The sequence below is a fragment of the Coturnix japonica genome, chromosome 18, assembly GCF_054131305.1.
Source record: "Coturnix japonica strain WE chromosome 18, WE-NBRP24, whole genome shotgun sequence".
NCBI classification, from domain to species: Eukaryota; Metazoa; Chordata; class Aves; order Galliformes; family Phasianidae; genus Coturnix; species Coturnix japonica.
Window position 1 is genome coordinate 14,429,276 of NC_140680.1, and position 23,242 is coordinate 14,452,517.

The following is a 23,242-nucleotide window of genomic DNA, read 5'->3' on the forward strand; positions in this document are numbered from 1 at the left end:
CAGCCCCATGCACACAGGCTCCTCCTGCGAGACCGCAGCCCTCTGACAGCCGGTACCGGGGGATGCTCACGGCCCGGCCGCAGCCGCCCCTCGGTTCGGCCCCGCCTCGCCCCTCTGCTCTCCTCCCGTCTCCTCCTGCCTGCGTTGTTCCGCAGTGGAGCCGAGCGACCGTGCGGGGCCGGGCGGGCGGTAGTTCCGCGGTTCCGGTGCCGCCGGGACGGAGACACAACAGACCTCGGCCCGGCCGCACTCCCCAGCGGCGTGGCGGCCCCTCGCGGCTCAGGTCTCCGCCCGGTCGCTCAGCCCCACCGGGTCAGTGCCCGGTGCCGTGCATTGACCCACACCGACGGCCCTCACTGTCTCCGACCGGCTGCCGGCTCGCTGCCGAGACCCTGGGGCTTCCAATGCGCCCCCAACCCCGGATTTCCCTGCGCAGTCTGGCGGAGCTTCCTGGCCCTACCGGCAGCCCCGGGCCCGACGGCGGAACGGCACCGGGTCCTTTCACGGGGCGGATTGCTCCGTGTCCCTGTCTTCGGGAGCCGCCCCGTCGGGCCGGACTCCGCCAGTAGCCGCCGCTGAGCAGCAGAACGGGAGAGGAGCCCCGGCACGCGCTTGGTCTTAAACCGCCTCGCTGTCTGATGACCACGGGGCCGACGGGGCGGGGCGGGGGAGCCACGGTACCGAGGTACCGGTCCGGCGCGACGCGGCCGTCCTGAGCGGGTCCAGAGCCAAGATTTTGTTTTCCGCATTTCCCCGCCCGCCGGAGGCCGTTCCCGAGCATCCCGGTGCCCCCCGGTCCCGGAGCGCCGACCCCGTCCCGTCCGGGGTTCAGCCCCCACCCGATCCCGGGACTCGGTGCGGCCCCGCGACCCGCAGCGGTTCTGCCCCGTCGGGTTCCGGCAGCGCCGCCGTTGGGGGGGAACGAGCCTCGGGAGCGTTCGTGGCGAGACAGATTCCCACGGCAAGACGCGAAGCGCTCCGCCCGCAGCGGGACTCGGCTCCCCGGTGAGCCCCGCTCCGTGGGCCGGGAGCCCGGAGAACGGCCGTCCCGTTCCGCTCGGGGTGACCGAGGGACGCTCTCCGCGTCTCAGCCGCGGCGAGGGGCGGCCGCCCGGTTCCCTGCAGCCGGGCTCGTCCTTTCGATGGTTTCCGAACAAAGGCTCCTCGCAGCCGCCCGGATCGAACCGCGATTCTTCACGAGAAAGAATCACACGGCGGCACCGGGCCGGCAGCGGGGCCCGACTGCGGACGTGCGCCAGGCCACGGCCGTGCCCGCCCGCTCCGCCGCCCGTTGGGGCCGGGGCCGCTGCCGTCGCGCGTCCCCTTTGGCGGCGTCGCACTGAGACGGGTGGGCCCGAGGGGTCGGAACCGCGTGTCCCGCTCCAGCCGCCCCCGACGGGACGATAGAGGGAACTTGAGGGAACCGGGGCTGGTGGGAGGGACCCGGGTCGGAAGCGGGGAGAGGTTCGTCCGGAGGGCGGCGCGGTACCGTATAGTGCGGTACAGTACGGTATAGTACGGTATAGAACTGTATAGTACGGTATAGCACTGTATAGCACTGTATAGCACGGCATAGCACGGTACGGTACAGTATAGCACGGTATAGCACGGTACGGTACGGTATAGCACGGTATAGCACGGTACGGTACGGTATAGCACGGTATAGCACTGTATAGCACGGTATAGCACGGTACGGTACGGTATAGTATGGTATAGCACGGTATAGCACGGTATAGCACTGTATAGCACGGTATAGCACGGTACGGTACGGTATAGCACGGTACAGCACGGCGCGGCACAGCGTCACTCCGCACGGCACCGCACGGCATAGCACCTCGTATCACGGCACAGCCCTCCATAGCACTCTATAGCCCTCCATAGCGCTTCGTATCACGGCACAGCGCGGCCCCGCCCGCCCGTCCCGCTCGGTGCCGTCCGCTCCCGCTCGGTTCCGTGTCGCGGTTCGGCCGCCGGTCGGCGCGGCGCTGCTTCCCGCTCTCGGTTCGGCCGGCTCTGGGGGCCGCTCTCTGCCGCCTCCCGCGCCCTCTCCTCGCTCCCGCAGATCTCGCGAGAGCGGCCGGCTGGTGGCCGCGGGGGCTGTTGCAGCGGCGGCGGAGCGGCGGGCGGAGCGGCGGCGGCGCGGGCGGCGGCCGGGGCGGCCGAGGCGGCGGCGCGGGCGGCGGCGCGGGGGGCGCCGGGCGAGAGGCGGCGGAGCGGCGGCCGAGGCGGCGCGGCCGGGCGGCGGCGGCGGCGGCGGCGGGCGGAGCGGCGGCATCATGGCGGACAGAGACAGCGGCAGCGAGCAGGGCGGCGGCGGCGGCGGCGGCGGCGGCGGGGGCGCGGCGGGCGCCGGGGGGCCGGGCTCGGGCTCGGGCTCGGGCGGCGGCGGCGGCGGCGGCGGCGGGCCGGGCGGCGGGCTGCAGCACGAGACGCAGGAGCTGGCCTCCAAGCGGGTGGACATCCAGAACAAGCGCTTCTACCTGGACGTGAAGCAGAACGCCAAGGGCCGCTTCCTCAAGATCGCCGAGGTGGGCGCCGGCGGCAACAAGAGCCGCCTGACGCTGTCCATGTCCGTGGCCGTGGAGTTCCGCGACTACCTGGGCGACTTCATCGAGCACTACGCGCAGCTGGGGCCCAGCCAGCCCCCAGAGCTGGCGCAGGCGGCCGACGAGCCGCGCCGGGCGCTCAAGAGCGAGTTCCTGGTGCGGGAGAACCGCAAGTACTACATGGATCTGAAGGAGAACCAGCGCGGCCGCTTCCTGCGCGTCCGCCAGACCGTGAACCGCGGCCCGGGGCTGGGCGCCGCGCAGGGCCAGACCATCGCGCTGCCGGCGCAGGGCCTGATCGAGTTCCGCGACGCGCTGGCCAAGCTCATCGACGACTACGGCGTGGAGGAGGAGCCGGCCGAGCTGCCCGAGGGCACCTCCTTGACTGTGGACAACAAGCGCTTCTTCTTCGACGTGGGCTCCAACAAGTACGGCGTCTTCATGCGGGTGAGCGAGGTGAAGCCCACCTACCGCAACTCCATCACCGTCCCCTACAAGGTCTGGGCCAAGTTCGGCCACACCTTCTGCAAGTACTCGGACGAGATGAAGAAGATCCAGGAGAAGCAGCGGGACAAGCGCGCCGCCGCCGCCGCCGCCCCCGCGGGCTCCGGGGCCGGGCCCGAGCCGCCGCCCGAGGCCGAGGGCAGCGCAGCCGCCGCCGCAGCCGCCGCCGCCGCCGCAGCCGCCGCCTCCGGTCCGCCCGGCGCCCTGCTGCAGCCCGACGAGCCCGACGAGGACTGACCGCCCGCCGGCCGCCCCGCCCGGCGCCGGGGCCGCGGACTCGGACTGCTCTCGGCCGCGCGGGCGGCAGGCGGCGGCCCGCGGCCGTTCCCGGGCGGCACCCCCGGAGCACCCCCCGCCCGGCAGCCTCCACCGAGCGACAGCAACGCCTCCGACCCGCCACCCATCGCTGGATGTCCCTCCACTTTTCCCACCGTATCAAACAGTAAGCAGCTGCTAAAACAAACAAACAAACAAACAAACAAAAAGTCAAAAAAAAGTAATAACATTATATATGAACTGTGTTTCCTACTTGATTAAAAATATAAAGAACTGAGTGTTTATTTCCCTAATTAACCGAGAACTTTTGTACACGTTTAAGCTATTATTATTAAAAGTGTTTGCAAAAATGGTCAAGATTATAATATTGCTGAATTATATAAAAAGTCCTTTTCATGTTGAGCTAACATTTGACTTTAGCACAAAAAGAAAAAAAAAAAAAGAGATATTTTAGAACACGTAAAATAATATTTTTAGTTTTTTCTTCTCATTTTGTTACCAAATTTCGAACCTTACATGGAGGTTACTATAGTATATTTGACACCCTATATACCTGTGATTAGAGATGTGTATATATATATGAGGGCTAGGCATGCTGTGTGTCTGAGCTTTGTCTAAATGTTATGCAGAAGTTTGTAGAGTTACAAGGTACGTAGGTTTAATTCATGCAAGGTAAACAATAAGTGCTCTCTTTTATACGATATGCATTGCATCTGGACCTTCGACATATAAAAATGGTCAGTGAAACTTCTGTGAACATGAAGAAAAATTATTAAAAAAGGCATTTAAATGAAATTTGCAAACTTGTGATTTTTACGTTGGAACCAAAGTTACTCAAATAGGAAAAATTAAAAAAAAAAAAGAAAGAAAGAAAAAGAGAGAGAGAGAAAAGTGAAGGGTTTCCTCCCGTAATATTTTTCTGCACCTGTTTGGTTTACAGCTCCGTAGGCGTATTGTCATTGTTGTGTATATGAGATGTTCATGTATTGTTCATAATCCGTTGTTTTTATTCTTATTCTGTGTACTTTGGGCACTCAGACGCTGCGCGGTGCGGGGCCGGCCGGCCGGTGCTGCCCGGTGCTGCGGGTCGTGCATTGCCGTGCCATGCATTGCCGTGCATTACCGTGCATTGCTGTGCCGTGCATTGCCGTGCATTGCCGTGCATTGCCGTGCCATGCATTGCCGTGCATTACCGTGCATTGCCGTGCATTGCCGTGCCGTTCCGTGCCGCCGTGCCCCGCCAGCCCCGCGCCCGGGCCGAGCTCCGAACCGAGATGATTTGTAATAATAGATTTTTACAGGTGGATTTTTGTTTTCTTTTTCCTTTTTTTTTTTTCTTTTTTAAAGTTGATGTGCTTTTCATTGACTAACTTCTTGCTGCTGTATAGTAAAATATTAATATATTTTTATCATTAAACTGCTGCATGACTATCATCGTGACGAGTGAAGAGAAGGTGTTACAAAACAAAAGATGCCTTAAGCAGTACAACTGGTACAACTGTAGTCGTTGGCCGGAGCTCTGGGGCGCAGGGGGAGAGCGGAGCTCGGTGAGAGGAGTTTGTTTTCTGCTGTCTGCTATTCCCATTGCAAACTGTAATCCCTTTCCCCCTCCTCCCTCCCCCTTTGTTTCGGAGATGTACTGTGAGTGTCAAAGCTGTTCCCGTCGTGCCGTGCCCTCCCCGTCGGTGTTCGCAGTTATCGATGAGGCGTCGGACGTTGGGCGATTCTGTTTCTCTAACAATCACTGGAATTGTTGATAATGGCTTTCATGTGCACTTTCCTGATTTCGAGCAGTAAAATAAGCTTTCCGAGCTCATGATGTGACATTCGGAACGGTTCTCAATCGCGTGCCGGCATCGCCGGGCGGTGCCGCCCGGGCTGTCCCGCCGCGTTCCTTCCCGCTGTTCCGGTGCTACGTGCGGGGCGGGGGGCTCCGCCTCCAACCCCCGACGGCCCCGCTGGGCCGCACGGCGCTGCCCGCAGCCCCGGCCTTCAAACCCCCCAAGCTCGGCCCGGTGCGGTGCCGTTGGTGCGGGGCGCGGCGGGGGCGGCCGTCGGGGAGCGGAGCCGGAGCGCTCCGTCCGTCCGTCCGTGTCTCCTCGGGGCTTTTCTGGTGTGTTGGTCGTTGGTTTTTGTTTTCCCCTTCCTCCTAGGACTTGGCGAATGATGATAATGAGAGAGTAAAATGACTGCAAAGGTTCGTGGGGTTCGGGCTTGCTTTGGGTTGCTCTCGCTTTTCTGGTTTTGGTTCGATTCTTCTTTTTTCTTCTTTATTCTTTGAAATTCCTTCGCTCCCGGAGGTGCTCGGTGCCTTCCCACGGCTCCGATGTCTCAGTATTTAAAACAAAATGCAGAAAGCGCAGTTCGGTGCCGGAGAGGCGAGGTATATTTGACCATATGTGTTGTTTCTCACAAGGACAGTATGCTCAAATGTGCCAAGGTCCCCAATTCCTGAGCAGCACGCCTTATTTTCCTCGGTGACATGCTTTTAAATGTCGTGTAGGACAGGTCCAAGAGCACGATAGAGCTGCTTTGTAACGACTGCGCGCGAGAAAACTTGAAATGCATCGCAATACTGACATTGCTTTGTTTCTGAGTTAAAGGGACTCTGTCAAGTAATTGACCGCTAAAATGCGACCTCCCTGTAAATGGTTCTGCACTAACGGAGAAATGTCCTCCGAAGTCAAAATCTTTTGTTTTGTTTTGTTTTGTTACAAAAGAAAAGAAAACAGAACAAAACAGAACAGCTCTGTCTCTGAGAAGCTAAATAAAATCCCAGACAAAAAGCACCAGCCGCTCTCGGTCCTGCCTCTTCCTTTGAGCTCCGGCTCCGCTCGGTGCCGGTCCAGCCCCGCTCCCCTTTCCCCGCTCCTCGCTCCCTGCCGGCCCGGCCGAGCGGAGCCGTTGGTGGCGGTGCGGGGCCGGGCCGGGCGCCGGGAGCCGCTCGGAGCCCCTCGAGGGCAGCGCTTCTGGGAGCGGATCCTTTGTTGCCTTTCGGACTCGCACTGTAACCACCTTTTTTCTTTCTCCTTTTTTTTTTTCTTTTTTCTTTTTATGATTAGCCGTAGTGTGACCTTTGTCCCTTCGAACTATGCAAGCTCTTAAATGTAAATGAGGGACCGGAGGAGACGGTCGGTGCCGTTGTGTCGGATGGTGTCGGTGCTCTAACCGGAATACCGAACGATAAGGAGCCGTTTGCGCGCTGTGCGCGGCCGGAACGCACCTCTCCGTCCCGAGAGCGTGTTAATGTCGCGTAACGGGACAGCGGGGTCGGGAGGGGACCTCTGCTGAAGAGGGGATTTAACACTTTTGTAACCGGTTTTTGTTATTTTAATTTTTGTTCCATCAAACTCTGATATTTTTGTCAATTTTTAGGCGTTCAATTTGTAAAAATAGATTTCGCTTTGTATTGGCGTTCAAAAAGTAGGGATTGATTTAAAATTTCTGAAGCCAAGCGGTCAAGTACATTTGTAATAAAAAGTCAATGGATTCTACCAGCCGTACCGACTGTTTTCATTCCGTGTACGCGGCGGAGCGGTGCCGCTGTGCCGAGGAGCAGAGGGGGGGAAGGAGCGGCGGGGGCAGCGCGGTGTGTCGGTGCGGCTCCGCCCGCTCGGCGGAGATCCGGTTGATACGCGGTTCCGCTGAAAGCAGCCACGCTTTTTCCATTACGGTTTGTGAAAACCTCGAGTTTTGGGCATGTCCTCACTCCGCGCTTCTCCCGCCTTGATTTAATTCAGTGCCCCAAAACGCTAAAATCGTATCTGGGGAGTTTGGTTCCCAGCATTTAAAACAGCAGAACGAAACTCCACTCTGTTAAGGTGAAGTGCTGCACATCACAGCTTTGCAGCCTTGGTCTCGCTCCTCCAGGCTCTGCCGCTTTCCTCTCTTCTGCAAATTGAACAGATAAAACTTAACTTTTTCCTCTCCTCTCCTCTCCTCTCCTCTCCTCTCCTCTCCTCTCCTCTCCTCTCCTCTCCTCTCCTCTCCTCTCCTCTCCTCTCCTCTCCTCTCCTCTCCTCTCCTCTCCTCTCCTCTCCTCTCCTCATTTCTTCCCTTCCCAAGTGGAATTACTGTATATTTTGGATCAAATACTTCAGAGGATCCACTGCATTTGGATCCTGCACCTTGCAGAGCACTGACACGGTTTGTTTCTCTCTTTGCTTAAAATCCTGACCTCCCGTTGCTCTGAAGGGCGCAGACACAATCGGGTGGCCTCAGTGGAGGCCTCGGTCAGTAGAAGTCCTGGCATGAAATTACAAGAATGCTAGAACGGGAGCACACTGCGGGGAAAGCTTGTGGGAAATTCAAAGTGCAACCAGAAGCAGCAAACCTCCTGGCTCTGCTATTGTGACATGCCAAAAACAGCCTCCATTTCTCTCAGGTGAGCTGGAAATCAGAGGGCAGAAGCAAATTGCCGCCCAACCACACACTCTTTTAGCTCCTTCAAAACCTTTTGGCTCCCTCCTGATTTGGATCATTTGGTGAGAGGTCTCACCTGCCCCAAAAGCTGCGAGTTTTCCTGCTGGGAATTCTGTCAAGATTTACTTATTTTTAATTGCAAATTTTAAATCTTGTTTTATGCCTTTTTATTTCTTTCCCTTTGCTTTGATTTCCTGTCAGGCTTACCCAAACTCTCCTCTTCTTCCAGTCCTCCTCTGCTGCCTTCCCGCTGCTATCACCGCAGACATCCAGTAGCTGAGGGCCGCAGCTCTTGGCTCTCTTACAGGCAGCCCCACTCCAGGCTTTGCAGTTGTTGCACACAAACCTCCTTCACCGAAAGTTTTGCTCTCGGTTTTGTTGTCTGCCATGCGAGGATGGGTGGAAGGATCAGAACTTTGGGTGGCAGAACGGAGGAGCTGGATGCACGCAAAGCCTTGTCAGAATGTTTTGACACAAGTGACAAGGTAAACAACATTTTTACCCCGAGTCCCGAAGCTGGCGCGATCTCCTGTGCCGCTTGTAACAATGAGGGATAATTTCAACACGGAGCATTTTTTCGAGCCGACGGTTCCTTTCCTCTGGTTCCTTTCACATGAGTTAGTTCTCTGGCACCGCAAAGTGTTGTGCGTGGGCTGTGAACGTGGCAAGGAGGCGTGTATATATAGTTTTCAGCTAGTGAAGGTTAATCCGATGAACTCTCCAAACGGTGACATTTCTGAAAATCCTGCTTTAGCTGGAGCCCGATCTTTGGACCCGAAACACGCGGCGTTCGTTTTTCCTTTCGCGTTGGCTCTCCTGTGTCGCAATGACGGATTGTGCCGGGCTGACGGCGCCTGAGCAGCGCTGCTCTTTCGGCTGAGCCGGAGCGGGGCAGCCCTGCGCAGTGCTCGCGGGGTCGGGGGGCGATGCCGCCTCCCCGCCGTCGCGGTGTCTGTGCCGGGTGGTTGCCCTGGGTCTGCTCTGCGAGCTGCTTTCCCCCTCCTTCCCTCTTTGTTATTTTTTGGAGGATTTGGGCTCCTGCCGGAACTGTTTAAGCGGTACCCACAGGCCGGGGCGGTGAGCCCGCTGGGCAGCGCAGCGCATCTCACTGCTCGCACGGTGCCAGGGCTGCGAGCACCGCTGGGCCACGCGTCGCTTGGAGCTGCTGCGAGTCAGAGTGGTGTGGATATTGTGCAGAAGTAGATGCCAAATGTCAGTTGTTCTCTGTCCCGAGAGTTACGCTACCAACAGCACGCGGGATATTTTATTGTAGTGAAGACGGTGTAAAAGTTGTTGGGGAAATGCAATGGAAAGGTGCGGGCTTTGCCTGCGGCATGAAGGATGCTGCGGCCGCCGATGAAGACGCGGAGACGGGAGCGGGGCCGGGGAGAGGAACCAGCGCTGCACACACACAGCTCCTCCCGACCCGCCGCAGTGCGCGCTCGGCTGAGCCGCCCGAGGGTGCGGAGCGTCTCGGCGGGCTCTGGGAGAGCGTGCGGTGCGATGGGGGTCATTGCGAGAACCTCTTCCCCAGAGCCTCAGCCACGGGGCTGCCGTGCGCGAGGGGACAGCGGGGGCACAGCCCCTCTCAGGGCCGCACCCGGGGCTGGAGCGGCGGAGCTGCCCGTAGCCGCGTCTGTAGGAGCGGGAGATGCGTGGAGAGCTCGGTGGGCGCAGTGCTGCAGAAGAGATAGAGTTGAATTCCTATCGCAAGGAATGAGGTATGTTTTCACAGTAAACGCCATCTGAAGTGAGGAAGAATAAAGGTAGAGGACCGGCTTTGAGCGTTGGCTGCTGATAACGAGGCAGAACGAATGGCCGCACGGTCCGATCAGCGCTGTTCAGATGGACACGTGTGCCTGGGGGAGTCCGGCCCTGAGCTCAGCCCCCCACGGCCACCGGTGGCTGGGGCTGCGTTGTGCCCAGGCCGGGCTCGGGGTGCTGCATGGGGCGCTGCAGGGGATCCAAACGGCCTCCCCTGGCTCCTTAGCTTGGCTCAGGAACTTGTGCAGCAGATCTCTGTCATATGCACAGCATACCTTTGCAAAATACGTGTCTTCTTTTAGGCTTAGGACACGTAGGAAACAGAAGTGAAAAGAGGGCTGACTACAGCGCTGGCACTGGAGGTTTGTTCTGAGCCTTCCTGGCTGAGGTTTTTGTCTGAAACACTATCTCAAAATATGCAGGAAGTGAAGAAAAGCTTCATTCTTTCTGCTGCAGACTGGAGAGGCAAGAGGTGTGGGGTTATTGCAGAGGACGATGTGCCCCTCTTGATGGTGCAGGCTGGGAGTGAGGCTGCTGGGATCTGACCTGCCGTAGGGATGCCCGAGTGCTTCTTTAATAGGTTTGGACCTCTGTATGTTAAAACGCTGTGCTGGTAAGCATGTACACTTCTATGGAGAGCTATTTGTAAAGGTGACTGCATGACTGTGTTAACTCAAATGAGTTTGGGTTTCCTGTTAGACACGGTGAAGAGACCGTTTTCTCAGTCCCCGCTGGCAGCTGTCAAGGAGTCAGAGCTCATGTCTTTATTGGCAGCATCTCGGTGGGTCTGACTATCAGGTGACCCTGTTCTGCTGGTACGTGCCTTCAGAGGTGTCTCACACTGTCACGCAGGGTGCAGCTGTGGCTCGAGGTGATGAGTTTGGTGCCCAGGGTACAGGGCTGGCATGCAGGGACCTGTCCTATGTGTGCAGATCCTGTGTCACCAGCCGTGCTGATGCATCGCCCAGCGCTGGGACAATGCTGCAGGCTTCCCTTGGAGGATGGAGGAGGCTGCCATGCATCTGTGGAGCCACAGAACAGTCGGGTTGGAGCGGCCCTTACAGCCCCCAGCCCCATTCCTGCCATGGGCCGGCTGCCCCTCCAGGTCAGGCAGCTCAGGGCCCATCCTCGGCATCCTGGGCACCTCCAGGGATGGGGCATCACAGCTCTCTGGGTGGAGTGCTAGGGCCGAGTTGCCCCCATTGTAAATGTATGACCTGTGTAATCCTACTGCTGGGAGCAGGGAGTGGAGAAAATGAGCAGTGGCATTTTTTTCGATCTTTCTTTCTGTTGCTGGTGAATGTCTTGATGTGGAATCAAGCTCAGATCACCAGATGCTTGTGAGATCTGCAGCACCCTTCAGCCGGTGCATTACTCTGGTCACGGGCTGGGAACAGAGTTATTTTCTCCTTCTACCTTTGCTTGGGTAGAAAGGCACGCTGCCGTGTGCACCTTGGGCAGCACCTGTGTGGGTGGGACACCCTGGGGCATCGCTGCCGTCTGAAGGGCAGCCTCTCTGCTTGGCATGCCCCACACCTCCACATGGGACTGGCTGTAGTGTTTCACAAGGAAGTATCTTCTGTTTCTCTGCGGTTGCACCACAGTCGGTGAGTGCAATGGAAGCTGTTGGCTCTAGTGCTGTAGTCTTCTGAAGTTTGGAATGCGCTTTTCCCAGGCTTGCCTTTTGTTCTGGTATTTGTATAGGCAGAGGAGCTCAGCCAGGCCATGTTAGGAGCACGTGTCACCTCGTCAGCCTGTGTCACCCCCAGACTCACACCACACCCAGGGCTGTGCGCCTCATCCCATCAGCAGCAGCAGGCCCAGCTTTCACATTTCTGGGCAAAGAGTGAAGGTTTACTGATCTGTCAGTGCTTCAAGAAATTGTGGGGCTAGGCAGCGTAGATGAAGGATTTTGTGAAATCTGGTATTTAAACCTCCCACTCAAATGATGATGAGGAAAGCTGGCAACATTGCATTGGCTTATCAGGAGCTGTGTGGGCAGGTCAACTTGAGAAAAATATTGTGTGAACGGCACCAGAAGTGAAGAAGAGAAGCCATGAGAGTCTTGTCGGGGATGGGGTTGTAACCACACTTATGTTTCTTTTTCTTAAAAACATTATTTTCTTTGAGTAATAAAGGATGGTTACCCTTGCCAGGAGCTGCTGAGTGCAGCTGGACCAGCCAGGCAGGTCTCTGAACACAACAAGGACTAGATATTGAGAACTGTTTTTCTAGCATAAATAATTCTGAACTAAGCACTGCAAATTAGTGTAATTGACATCTCGACTGTCAGGAGCACAAACAGTTCAGTTTGCGGGTGCGTCTTTTGACAAGGCTGCGTTTCGGGGCTCTTTCAAACTTACTTAAAGGAAAAACAAACTAGAAGTTGTGCTCAGTGAGATGTGCAGGTTGCTGAGAGGCCACGTGTAACTTATTTTGTCCAATGAAAGTCTCTAATTGGTGGTTAGAAGTAATTAAAAATAAGGAATCAGCAGTCAGACTGTTTTTAAAGATTGACTTAATGTGATCACAAAGTCAAAATCTTAGTTTAATTATGGGAGTGGAAGAATATCAGCTTAGTTGTACTAGTTAGAGCAAAAAGAAGTGCAGAAAGGATGCACTGTGGGAGTGGTGACACTGTGAGCTTCTGGAAGCATTTTGAGGGCAGAGTTACTGGGCTGGTGGAGAGAACAGGGAATTAAATCATCTGCAGGTGCTCGTGGTCTGTCCTCACCTCTGCACTGACTTCTGTTTGAGCAGATTTGACTTGGAACTGGTCGGGACTAAGGGAGCGGGTTATGATTTCATGTAAGCCTTGGCTGTGTGGTTCTCTGCATGCTGAAAGGGGCTGCCAGAGGGCAGAAGGGGGCTCCGGGAGGGATAAATGCAGAGGACTGATGGAGGGAAGTGTGGGCTCCGCACCTGATGATGATGATGCAGTCCATCTGATACATGGAAAAAATGGATCTTGGAAGACATCAGAGTGCTTAGGGCAGTCCTGGGGTTGTCATCTTTGTGTATGAAAGGCTGAGATACTTGAGAAGCTGTATTTGGTTGCCTGGGAAGAAGACAGCATTCAGGATATCATGGTGCTGCTTTCCAGAAGTTTTAATGCATGCTGTGAAGACGACAGAAAGGGTCAGCAGGTGAGCTGTCATTGCTTTGCTGTCATTGCTTTGCAGTAGAGGCTGCTCTCCACTTCAGCTGAAGAGGAACTGGGGTGGTGGCACAGAAAGTGGACGAGGTTTTGGGAGGAGTGTTAGAGGTAGCTCTGGGGGAAGGCTGAGGCCATCCAGGGCTGAGCTGAGTTGCACCTGGAATATACGGCCATTTTTGCTGGAGGGCATGGGGTAATTTTCAGTGCACGTGAGGCACAGGGAGGCTGGGAGCAGAGCTGTGGGTGCTGGAAGAGCAACCAGATGTCAGACTGGAGATCTGGATGAGAAATAGGCGTGTGGTCAAAACAAGAAAGAAGTCTGTGTGCCAGTGTGGAAACATGACATAAAAATAGTCCGAGCAGACTGCTCAGTGGTTTTAAAAGACCTTGACATAGCGAGCCTGCCTGAAGCATAGTAAGAGGGAAGATGATGAAAATACTGCAGCGACTTCCATCAAACTATACAGGATACGTGGGTCATAAAGGTGTGAAGGAGCACTCAATTTAAAAGTTGCTATAAAATCCAAGAGGAAATTGGAATAGTGGTGCCCACACCGCCAAACCTATGTCAGAGATAAATCCCACATTGTAATGAAACGGAGGCACTGGGACATCTTCTGTTCCAGACAAGGTAAAGGTTACGGATTTCATGGGACGTGAGGGAAAACCAAGCTCGTGTGTCTTCATAAACCTGTTAGAAAAGGTAAATTCAATTACATCCGTGCTATCTGGCCAGATGGTTTTGGAAGGAACCGGCTAACGTTTTGGTGAACAAACATCTTGTTTTACTTAAAGAATCATTTATTTTAACAGCCTGTTGTAGAGCTAGCCTTGATTTAGGACTAAAACGTAAGAACTGGTTCAAGATATAATTACAGCTGAGTCATTAAATAGCAGTGACCACAGTACAATTACAGGTTCAGCATCCTCAGGGGTGGAAGACACTTTACTAAAAATGAGTCTTGCATTATAAAACATTGCAGGGGAGAACATCAGAAAAGCAAAATCATGAGCCCGGTCAAGGCAGCCTTGAAAGATGCCTTGAAAGGTTCCAGACACCCAGGTTAGGATGAAGGAGATCCAGAGCTGAAGTGCAAGACAGACCAGTAAAATATTTATAACAGGAGGGACTTCTGGAGCAAGGCTTTTTGACAAGACAGAGGTCCAGCCCTCCCAGAGTGTGTCGGAAGAGCCATTCTGTGCAGCAGGTCACAAATTTAATTTAATTTGTGGAAATTAATCAGTTTAGCAGGAATGTTTTGGAGAGCTGGAGACCCTGGGGAACAAACGGTATTTTAAGTATATAAGTGAGAAGGCTCTTCAGAGGATCTAAACATGTAGGACTGAAGGCACGCTTATACTTTCTGCACTAATTCATGTTATATAGAATGCTCCAAAAATAATGCTTCCTATTTATTTTCACAGAAGTTGTTACAGGTGCAAGGAGTGCAATAACACTATCCGATAGAGCAAATTCTCAGCTACAAAATACTATTTTTCAGCACTATTAGCTGTGCATTTTTTGCCAGTGACGAACAAGAGCCTGCATGCCATGCTCGTAATAATCTGCACCAGCAGAGGTGACCACTGTCACTGTCACCACTGCAGAAATGCACCATCCACCTCCTCACTGTGCTCACATCCACTGTTCGGACTCCAGAAGCAATCAGCAAGTCTTGAATGTCAATGGGTGCCATTTTTTCATCATGGAATAATTCAGTTCCACAGCTTTGCTCCATACGCACTTCCATGTCAGATGCCATTCTTTCAGACTGCCCTTCTGCTGCCATCTGCCACACAGCAACAAAAAATGTAACAGGATATTGGTGGAAAGTCCAGCCTCTACTCTCATCCCATCAACATCTTCCTCTGACAGTGTGAGCTGACCTAACAAAATAGGAGGCATTACTTTTGGAGCATGGGGTGTGTTTGAGAGGCCCTTGGTCTTTCTGAATGTCAAGGATAAAGAACGTCTTTCTGCAACTTGCGCATCTGAGGCAAATACAACACAGCAAAGTAGCAAATCTAAGTGGAGGAGTAACGTGCACCCACCTACGCAGGAGTTTTTAAAGAGCTGGGGACAGAAACTAACTACTAACTAAAGTTAGTGGTAATTACAGGGTCTCCTAAAAAATAGCTTGGTATCCTCCATGATTAGATAACATTATAATGGTGTACTATTATTATTAATAATAACAATAAAATCATTGTTATTAATAATAGTAAAATTATTAAACAGGGCACTGGGAATTGCAGACCAGCAATTCCTTGTTTCAGAAGGAGCAGTTAAAGTAGTATCACGCGGCAGTATGTGCTAGCTTGAAAGCAACAAACCTTCTGCAAGGAAAGATCTTGTTTTCCAGGTAATCTGTGCAGACCTTTTAACCTGTTGGCAAACGGCAGAATGCAGAGAAATGGGGGGATTTTTGCTTGGATAAATATGGGTGAATACATGGATGCCTTCTTTTGCTACCAATGATGTTGATCACCGGAACAGCACAGGGTAGAAAGAAGCTTAGTCTGAACTGGAGATGGAAGGTTTCTAGGGTTGGAGGCAGAGGTATTTCTTGAGTAGATCTGCAGACTTTGAGCAAGTGAGTTTCCTGTGGGAAGCACTGATTTGTCAGAACCAGAGTTGCAGGGTGGAAAAGGGTTGATTTTCTCTGGACTTACCTGGTGAGCACATCTAGATCAAAGTATGGTTGGCCAAGGAGGAGACACAAGCACAGAATACTTGGCAGTATGACATCTAAATTCCTCCTGTGATCTGGCAGCCCCAGTTCAAATCCTGACCATGAGCACAGGCTGCCACATCCCATAGTATTCCTCAGCAACCAACGAGTCCGGATGTATTCAGCTTTTTGTTTGTTTGTTTGTTTAATGAAACCAAACAAAGCAAAAAAAAAAAAAAAAACAAACCTAAAAGTTGTTGGTTTTGGAGGTGGGCAGAAAGAGAAGGTTCAGGGAGAAAGGCCTATCCAGTTCTTTCCAGGTCTTATCTGTCTCTGAGCTTTAGGCTGCCCACACACATACACGTACGTGTGCATGCAGAGCTTCTCTACCTCCTTCCCAAGGGATCTGGGAGGTAAGCTGTTGTGAGCAGGAGCAGCCCTTTGCTGCTGTAGTTCAGTTTAAGGCTTCTTAAATGTCTGAATGTCCCAACGAGTCCCCTGGCTCAGAGGAGCATGACAAAGCTGGTGAGGGCAGTCTGCAGTGGCAGGGACCAGCCTCTGCTGGGAGAGGCAATAGATTGAGAGAAGAAATGTTAGTGATGCTCTGGCAGTATTGCTAGGCTTTAAACAACTTGCTCATTCAAGAGGAAGAGTGTCTTCCCCTCAGCATCTGATTTTGGTTAGAAAAACTAAATGAACTGAAGGTGCCATAGAAATTAACTGTATTACAGAGTTAGGTGCTAATGTCTTAGAGGCTGCTGTGTTTGAACTCATATATAATACCGTTCATTACGTTCCCAAGTTGTTCCTCCACTGTTTTCCCTTGGTAAGCTGGCAGTTGCCACTGGCACAACCTTTGTCCCCCTCCTCGAGAAATACCAATGTCATTATGTTACTCAACTCTAGTGAAACTGTATCAGCTGACTTTGAAGTACACAGTACAAAAACGTCGTGGTATGCTTGCATGGTAGCTATTCGATGTATGAAAATGCAAAATCTCTTGTGCTCTCTCGTTAGGAATTTGGGCTTTGAGTTTCACTGGGGAGTGCTGTGCATACCCAACTGCATGGGATCAGGCCCACCTTTTTAAAAACATGTTTCGCATCTGAGATTAGAGACGTTCCAGAAGACAAATGAGCAGAAAGAGCTGTCTGTTCTTGGCTCAGATGGTAGTAGTGACGTGTACTGAAGGCTGTCCTTCCACTTAGAGAACTGCACGGTTGCTTCTGTTCTAACTTGTGTCAAAGGTCTGGCATTTTGGCAAAGGTGTTTTTTTAATAAATGTGCTGAGTATACTTGCCTTTAAATCCTTTTAGGTACATACAATTATCACTGGTATTCTGTAATTTAGCTCTCTACTAGTATTCACATTGGACTAGACCTAACATTCCGAATGTCAAAGATACAAAATGGAAATGAATTTATACCCTTTTAAGCAGTTCTGCCCAATGTAGTGGTGGGTTGGTTTGTTTGTAGAAGTACCAGCAGTGCTACATCAGTCTTCCCTGCTTTACTTGCAGTGATTCTCTGTGGGAGAGCCCAAACGTGTAGGCTGGAAGCCCACTCCACTTTCAGTTGAAAGTTATGAACTGAAAGATGTAGGCTTAAATCTGTATTTCCATCCTTTGGTGACATCAAGGAATTATTGTGGTGAGGTCCTTGGATAAACTCGGCCATCACACGGACATAATGCATCTTTTCCATTCTTTTCTTTTGCTGTCCATCAGGTATCTGAGCTTTTTTTTTTTTTTTTTTCCTTTCTTTCTGGTCATGTAAAATGTTAAACCATTTGCGTAAAAATCACTCCACTGTCTGTCAGATACAACCCCTTCTCGTCCATAAATCCATTTAGGCTTGATTATTTGTAGTCTTCCAGGAAAGGCTGACAGAATGTGCATTCCCAGGGCCAACACCTGCCCCCGGTGAGAGAGGGAAACCCTTCTGTAAAGGCAGCGCTCCGCAGGCACCCATGGCTCTTGGCTCCAGGCACTTTCGAGCCACAGCAAGGCAGGGCTGTGGGGCAGGATGGGCCACAGCAGGACGAGATGGCAGCCCAGTCCCACATCTGTGCCCCACTCGGGCAGAAAGCTTTGGGTGCAGGGGCTGGGCAGCTGCTGGCAGGCTCTGCTCTGGGCACAGACAACCCAGGTGCTGTGGTGCCATGCACCAGCCCGGCACTGCAGGTCACCCAGCATGCTCCTGCCTTTGGGTCCCAGGAAAGGGAAATCAGGACTTTTTCAGGTTAAGAAAACGCAGTGAGTGACACCAGGTCCCTGGGTGTGGTGATTTTCCCGCAGTAGTGCCAGCTGCTCACACCTGCTTCTTTTCAGCCATTGCCCATGGTTTGGTTCTGTTGGGTTCTTAGCCATCTTGACCTCATGTTTGCAAATATTATTGGTAATATAATGCTATATGTACAAATGTCTGTGTGGCTCGTGTATGTTTCTGTGGTTCAAATGAGCCACAGAATTCTGGAATTTCATTGTACTTTGGTTAAATGTTGGACTTTTAACTCTTCTACTGTATGGCTTCTTGATTTATCTTGTCCAATGTGGACCAATTCTCTATTTTTGGAAATAAATAAGCATGTAAATAAAATGAATGGGTTTATGCCACTTACAAGAAAATGCTTCATTTCAAATATTCACTCAGCTTTGTATATTTTATGGTATCTCATGGCGTGGACAACCCATCATAGCCCAGGGGCTGAGACTCGAGCAGCCTTTGCAGTGAGATACCATATTATGTGAAGTCATTGCCAGGTGGTGTCAGTCAGACAGACACTGTAGGGCTGCGGGGTGAGCGGCAGTCTTGTGTAGGAGGGGGGCCTGGAAAGCAGTGCGTAGTTTGAGAGGAGCAAAGATAAGTGACCTGGCTTTGTGGTGAACACGCGGCTTCTGGTTTGAGGTGTCCCTGTCCCTATTGCCAGCAAATACAGGGTGCCTGGGGCCAGCTCTTGGCCTCTGCCCACAGCACAGTCCCGCAGTACATCCCTCTGCGCATGGAGAGCGGGAGCACTATGACATTTTTTTTCTTCTCCATATAAACCAATATTTACCAGTAATCCTGTGTTTCTGTTTTTGTTTTTTGGCAGACTTTTACCAGTAAATATCGGTTTATTCCTGAAACCAGAAGCCCTAAACATACCTTTGTTTATAAGGTCAGTTGTCATTTTGTCTCTCTCGTTCCCCACTCCCCCCAGTACAAACTGGCAGGTGTTTGAAAGGTACCGAGCTTTCTTTCTAGTTTTCCTGCTCTGCAACTCTGGAAATGGAGCCCACAGGACCTAGAGCCTCCTCTTGGTAACGTAGACTGAAGTTTACAAATTATTATTTGACGCTTTAAAGTCTGCTTTTAAGGACAGCGGTGTTCCTGTCTGCCTGGTACGGGGCTGGTAGAAATGCCTGCAGATGCACGACGTGGTTCACCTTCCCAGAGCCCGTGGGCAGGTGTCTCACAAAGCATCTTCAGGTTTGGGCTTGGAAAGTAATTTCTCCAAAAGTAAATGCTGCACAATGCTGTTTCAGTTGGACAGTGAAGAGGATGGGGGGGAGCGGAGGGTGGGAACCGAGTATGGATATGCCTTTTTCTGATTTTTTTAAAATTTTTTCTCCATATTCTCCTAGAAAGCAAAGCTTCTGTTTTGGAAAAGAAACATAAAGTGGGGAGGAGGGAGAGAATTTGAGCACTGCCCATCCTAAAATAGTTTTAAACACTTCCTCCAAGGCTGATGGAAAAGGCAGGTGAAAGGCCTGATCCTTAAAAGGACATTGCTAGGTATTTGGGGCTCCAAAAGCAGCTGGTGCTTCTTAATGACCGCCATTGATTTAGGTAATTTGCAAAATTGGGAGAGCTGAAGACTCCCTTTCCTAAGAGTTTGCAACCCAAATGCTGCAGTACTGTGCTAATACTTGTGAAACAGCAGAGCTGGCGAGGAATAGAAAATGAGTTATTACATGGTCCCAGCCAAACTTTCTTTTTCTTCTGAATGAACAAAATGAAAAAAAAAAAAAATCATAATAAAAAACACTCCAAGCCAAAAAAAAAAAAAAAAAAAAAAAAAGGCAGCATCCATAGAGCAAGAACAGCATCTCGAGTGATTTGATCTGGTTTAGTCATGCATGGCTGGCAAGAGCATTTCTGGTATAGCCGCAACCTAACTATGTCCCTTTAAGACTAACTTCATCTCAGTGAAACAAAAGACAAGGTTTTGCACTGCAGAGCAGATCAAAGCTCCTGCAGCCTTAGTTGGAGTCCATAATGACAGGAGTCTTCCAGCTGTACACTCTGAGCTGAAAACTACCTTTCCTCCCCTTTTGCAGCCTGTGTGGTTCTGATTGCTGGCAGTTCTCTAATACAGCTTAAATCTGAGCAGTTGAGGCTGGTACCACCTTCAGACGTCTTGCGGAGGACTCCTGTTACCAGTTTGGTACCCAAAAGCTACACCCCACCATGCGAAGTCACTTGTTTTTTAAAGGGCAGTGATAGATACCGTCTCTAGTTCTAATGGAAAAATTACATTGTGATGCAAGTTTATGAGAAATTGTTCATATATTCATAATTCTGTGGCAATCCCAAATCGGAGGACGGATCTGTTAAAGGTATATATTAGTCTAGATTTTTTCTTATTGTAAATACTGTAATTTTATAATACTGTCAATATTTTATTAACTTAGAAATATTTAACAGAGTTCAACCTATTGTAGTTGATTTATTTATAAGTTTATGTTGCAGCCAATATTGAACTGCATTCTAATGTAAGATTAACTTTCAGCATGTAAACGTTGATTTAATCTATCATTGGAAAGATTAGAATACAGAAAATTCTCACTCTTAATCTGTAATATTTATCCCCTGATTCCCAGTTCAGAGTTTTTAATGAAATAGTACAAGATTTCAGAAGCTCATGAACTGCAGTTGGATTATGTCATTTGAAAACTTGAATCTTGAAATGTACCTGGCTTTTTTTACTCTGTTGGTAGTGAATAAGATTGCTTCAGTATCTAAACTTTAAAGTACAGAAGTTTTTATTTTGAGCAAAGGGACACTCTCAGATTAACACTGGGCAAAAAAAAGCACAACTCACCTCCCCAGCACATGTGTGTTAATTCCATCTCAATCACAAGGAAAAAACATTTTTTCTCCTGCTTTTATTTGGCTCGAAGTGCTCCTGGAGCGGCGCAGCCAGGTGAGGTGCTGGCCGTGGGCTCTCAATGGGGGCCTTCACCAGGTGCATGGCTGCACACTGTGGCCTTGCAGGGCGCAGGACCGGTCCCTGGCACTGGTTATAACCATTGTCAAGGTGGATGAAAGTGTGTAAAATTGACCCTTTGTCAGATTGAATTTTCAGAAATCTGCGCTTTTTCCTCCCCTTTCCCCCACATATATCCCTCTTTAGCCTGAAAGTGTCCCTTTAGCACTACAAAGATGTTCACTTTCTCTAAAAAATTATTACAAGTGACTTTTAGACAGAGCAGAACTCATCTGTAACATGTTTGCGACGTAACCTGCATAAAGATATCAAAAAGACATAAGGGGTTTTCATGGCAGTTGGTATTTTTTGAGTGTAAAAGTTAATCTTTATTAGAGATGTGCCAATCTATACTGCTTTCTTGTAGTGTTGTTACACTTAGGCATTTCAGTTAACTTACAAATATATACTGTAACAGTATACTTTGTACAGATTTATTTAAAATTTATTTGAAACCTGAAATAAATTAGGCAGAAAATAAAGATATTTATTTTTCATTTGACTATGTAAGAAGGCATCATTCTTTTGGTTTTAGTGCACTGGTGTATCGAGCCTCAGAACCACTGTTTTCTTCAGTTCATAGTCTGCTTTCGAGACACTGCGGATACGTGTGTGTGTACTGTTGTGCTTCTACGTAAATGCCAACAATGGAGTTCATTGCTTTTACACATCCCAAAGAGAAGCTCTCCACCATTTATGTTCTGTTTTCTCATCGGAAAGGTGTGGTTTCTGAACAGTGTGGTTACAAGTTCCGCCATCCCACTCTCACATCAGCTTATGCCAGTGCCAGAATGGGAGGATTTGCCTGCGTACCTTCCCCATACAGCACAGCCAGCAGTGGCATCGGCAGGGAGCACTTCCAATGTGTGTCCTTTGGGCTTTCTGTAAAGCAAACACAGAACAAGAAAAATCAAGATGTTAAATTCATTAGCAAACAAATTCCTCGTTGTACAGTAGTATGGAAATCTCTAGTCAACCTGCCATTAATAATAGAGTCTTATTTTTTGAATGATCTATTTAAAAGAACAGCGAGCGTTGTATTTGCTAGTAAAGCTGAAGTGTTTACATGGAATTACTAAATAAATTATTTGATCTACGATGGTTCTCATCAGTGCTGATTTTTAATGCTGAATATTAACTTTGGCAGATGCTGATTTAGTTTGTTTAGTTTGTGCTGTTCTTTACGATCTCCCGAAGCAAAATTGTTAATGCATCTTTTTGTTTTAAATCAGGTTCTGAGGAAGACGCAAAACATGCATTTCCCTGGGAGGTCTGACGGGAGCGCTCCCAAAGGTTTTCCAACGCTCTCCACATCACGACGCTGTCCCTCACTGTCCCAGTCTGAGGATCTAAGGATCCTGTTGCTGAAGCAGAGCAGGGCCGTGGGCTGGCAGCCCTGCGGGAAGCAGTGCTACGGAGCTGCTGCTCTCCCTGCTCTGAGCGCTGGGCTGTCAGGGAATCACAGAATCATGGAATGGCCTGGGCTGAAAAGGACCACAGTGATCACCTCATTTTGAGCTCCCTGCTATGTACAGGGTCGCCGACCACCAGACCAGGCCGCCCAGAGCCTGAATGTTGTCTTTTATCTTCTGGATAGATAGGTATTTTTTGGCTAGAAAGTAATGGCAGAGAGGCAAAACACCATCCCTCAAGGCAGCCAGACCTGGTTCTGGGCAGGCTGAGCACACAGCATGTGGTTTGGTTTATTATTCAGCCGCAGGGAAGCCCTGCGCCCCAGGCTCGAGGCCCCGTGTGCGGCCAGGCTGGAAGCGGACACAGGCACCCTGAAAGCCCGGTGCCCCCAGCGCTGCTCCCTGCTGCCTGGAGCTGAAGCCGGCACAGCAGAGCTGGCCGGCAATGCAGAGCGAGGGCTGCGCTGCCCCGGGTGGGTGCAGCCCGGCTCTGGCACCCAGCCCGCCTGGTGCTGGCAGCAGGTCAGCAGCTGCCAGGAGGAGAAAGCCCCGTGAAGGCAGAAGCAGTAGGAGCAGTCCTTGCAAATGCAGAGTCTGGCCACACCGTGTCCCCATCTGAGCACAGCACACGTTTGTTCTTTATTAGGAGCTGAAAACTGAAAAAAAATAGAGTATAAATAATGCAATCTATCCCGCATTTCTCATGTGCCAGTCTTTCCTGTACAGCATGCTGAGCCACATGATATTCCATTTAATACTGTCAGTGCTGGTTCCTGTTTAGGAAACCTATCTAGCATTTACGTTGACCACCATTTGAAGTGTTCTCAGAAGTGGATGTTATGCTTCATATTCAGGGCAGGATTCCCATCCTTCCCAAGCTGTGCTCACATAGAGGCTGCTCCCTGGTGTCCCTGTGCTTGCAGGGAGCAGCAGACCCCCGCCCTGCTGTCCCCAGGGGCTCTGCCTTCAGCACAGCACGTTGTGTGTGCTGGAGGCTGCTTCAACAGGAAGCTGCTTCAACAGGAAGCCATTCTGCCCCGCACTTCTTTTTCTGTATGGAATATTCCTGTGCATCTTTTCCTGATAGGAGGAATAGTGCGTGTGGTTTTGAGCAATATGTTCCTGATAATTTGCTTTCTGATTTGGGGGAAATTCTGCATGCTGATAAAATGGCTACATCAGTGTGAGTCACACCGGGAATCTGATCTGGGACAGAGGTTTCACCAAGCTGACACCCA

General features: G+C 51.2%; 1 protein-coding gene and 1 long non-coding RNA gene across 3 annotated transcripts; one reads left to right on the plus strand and one right to left on the minus strand.

Annotated features, from left to right (window-relative positions):
- The first annotated feature begins 1,838 nt into the window (after positions 1 to 1,838).
- PURA (purine rich element binding protein A) lies at positions 1,839 to 21,689 on the plus strand. Of its 2 annotated transcripts, XM_085519383.1 has the most exons (4): positions 8,951 to 9,469; positions 18,436 to 18,501; positions 18,588 to 18,643; positions 19,664 to 21,689. In XM_085519383.1, the coding sequence occupies exons 1-4, from the start codon at positions 9,090 to 9,092 to the stop codon at positions 19,840 to 19,842; spliced, it is 681 nt and encodes a 226-aa protein (XP_085375509.1). In that variant the 5' UTR covers positions 8,951 to 9,089; the 3' UTR covers positions 19,843 to 21,689. The 2 variants fall into 2 exon arrangements, with proteins under 2 accessions (XP_015731539.2, XP_085375509.1); XM_015876053.3 differs by lacking the exons at positions 8,951 to 9,469; positions 18,588 to 18,643 and adding an exon at positions 1,839 to 3,492.
- LOC146757961 (uncharacterized) lies at positions 21,055 to 23,242 on the minus strand. The gene is made up of 2 exons (XR_014935706.1): positions 22,812 to 23,242; positions 21,055 to 22,777 (listed from the first exon to the last, which is right to left on the minus strand). It is a non-coding gene; the product is annotated as an uncharacterized LOC146757961 (long non-coding RNA).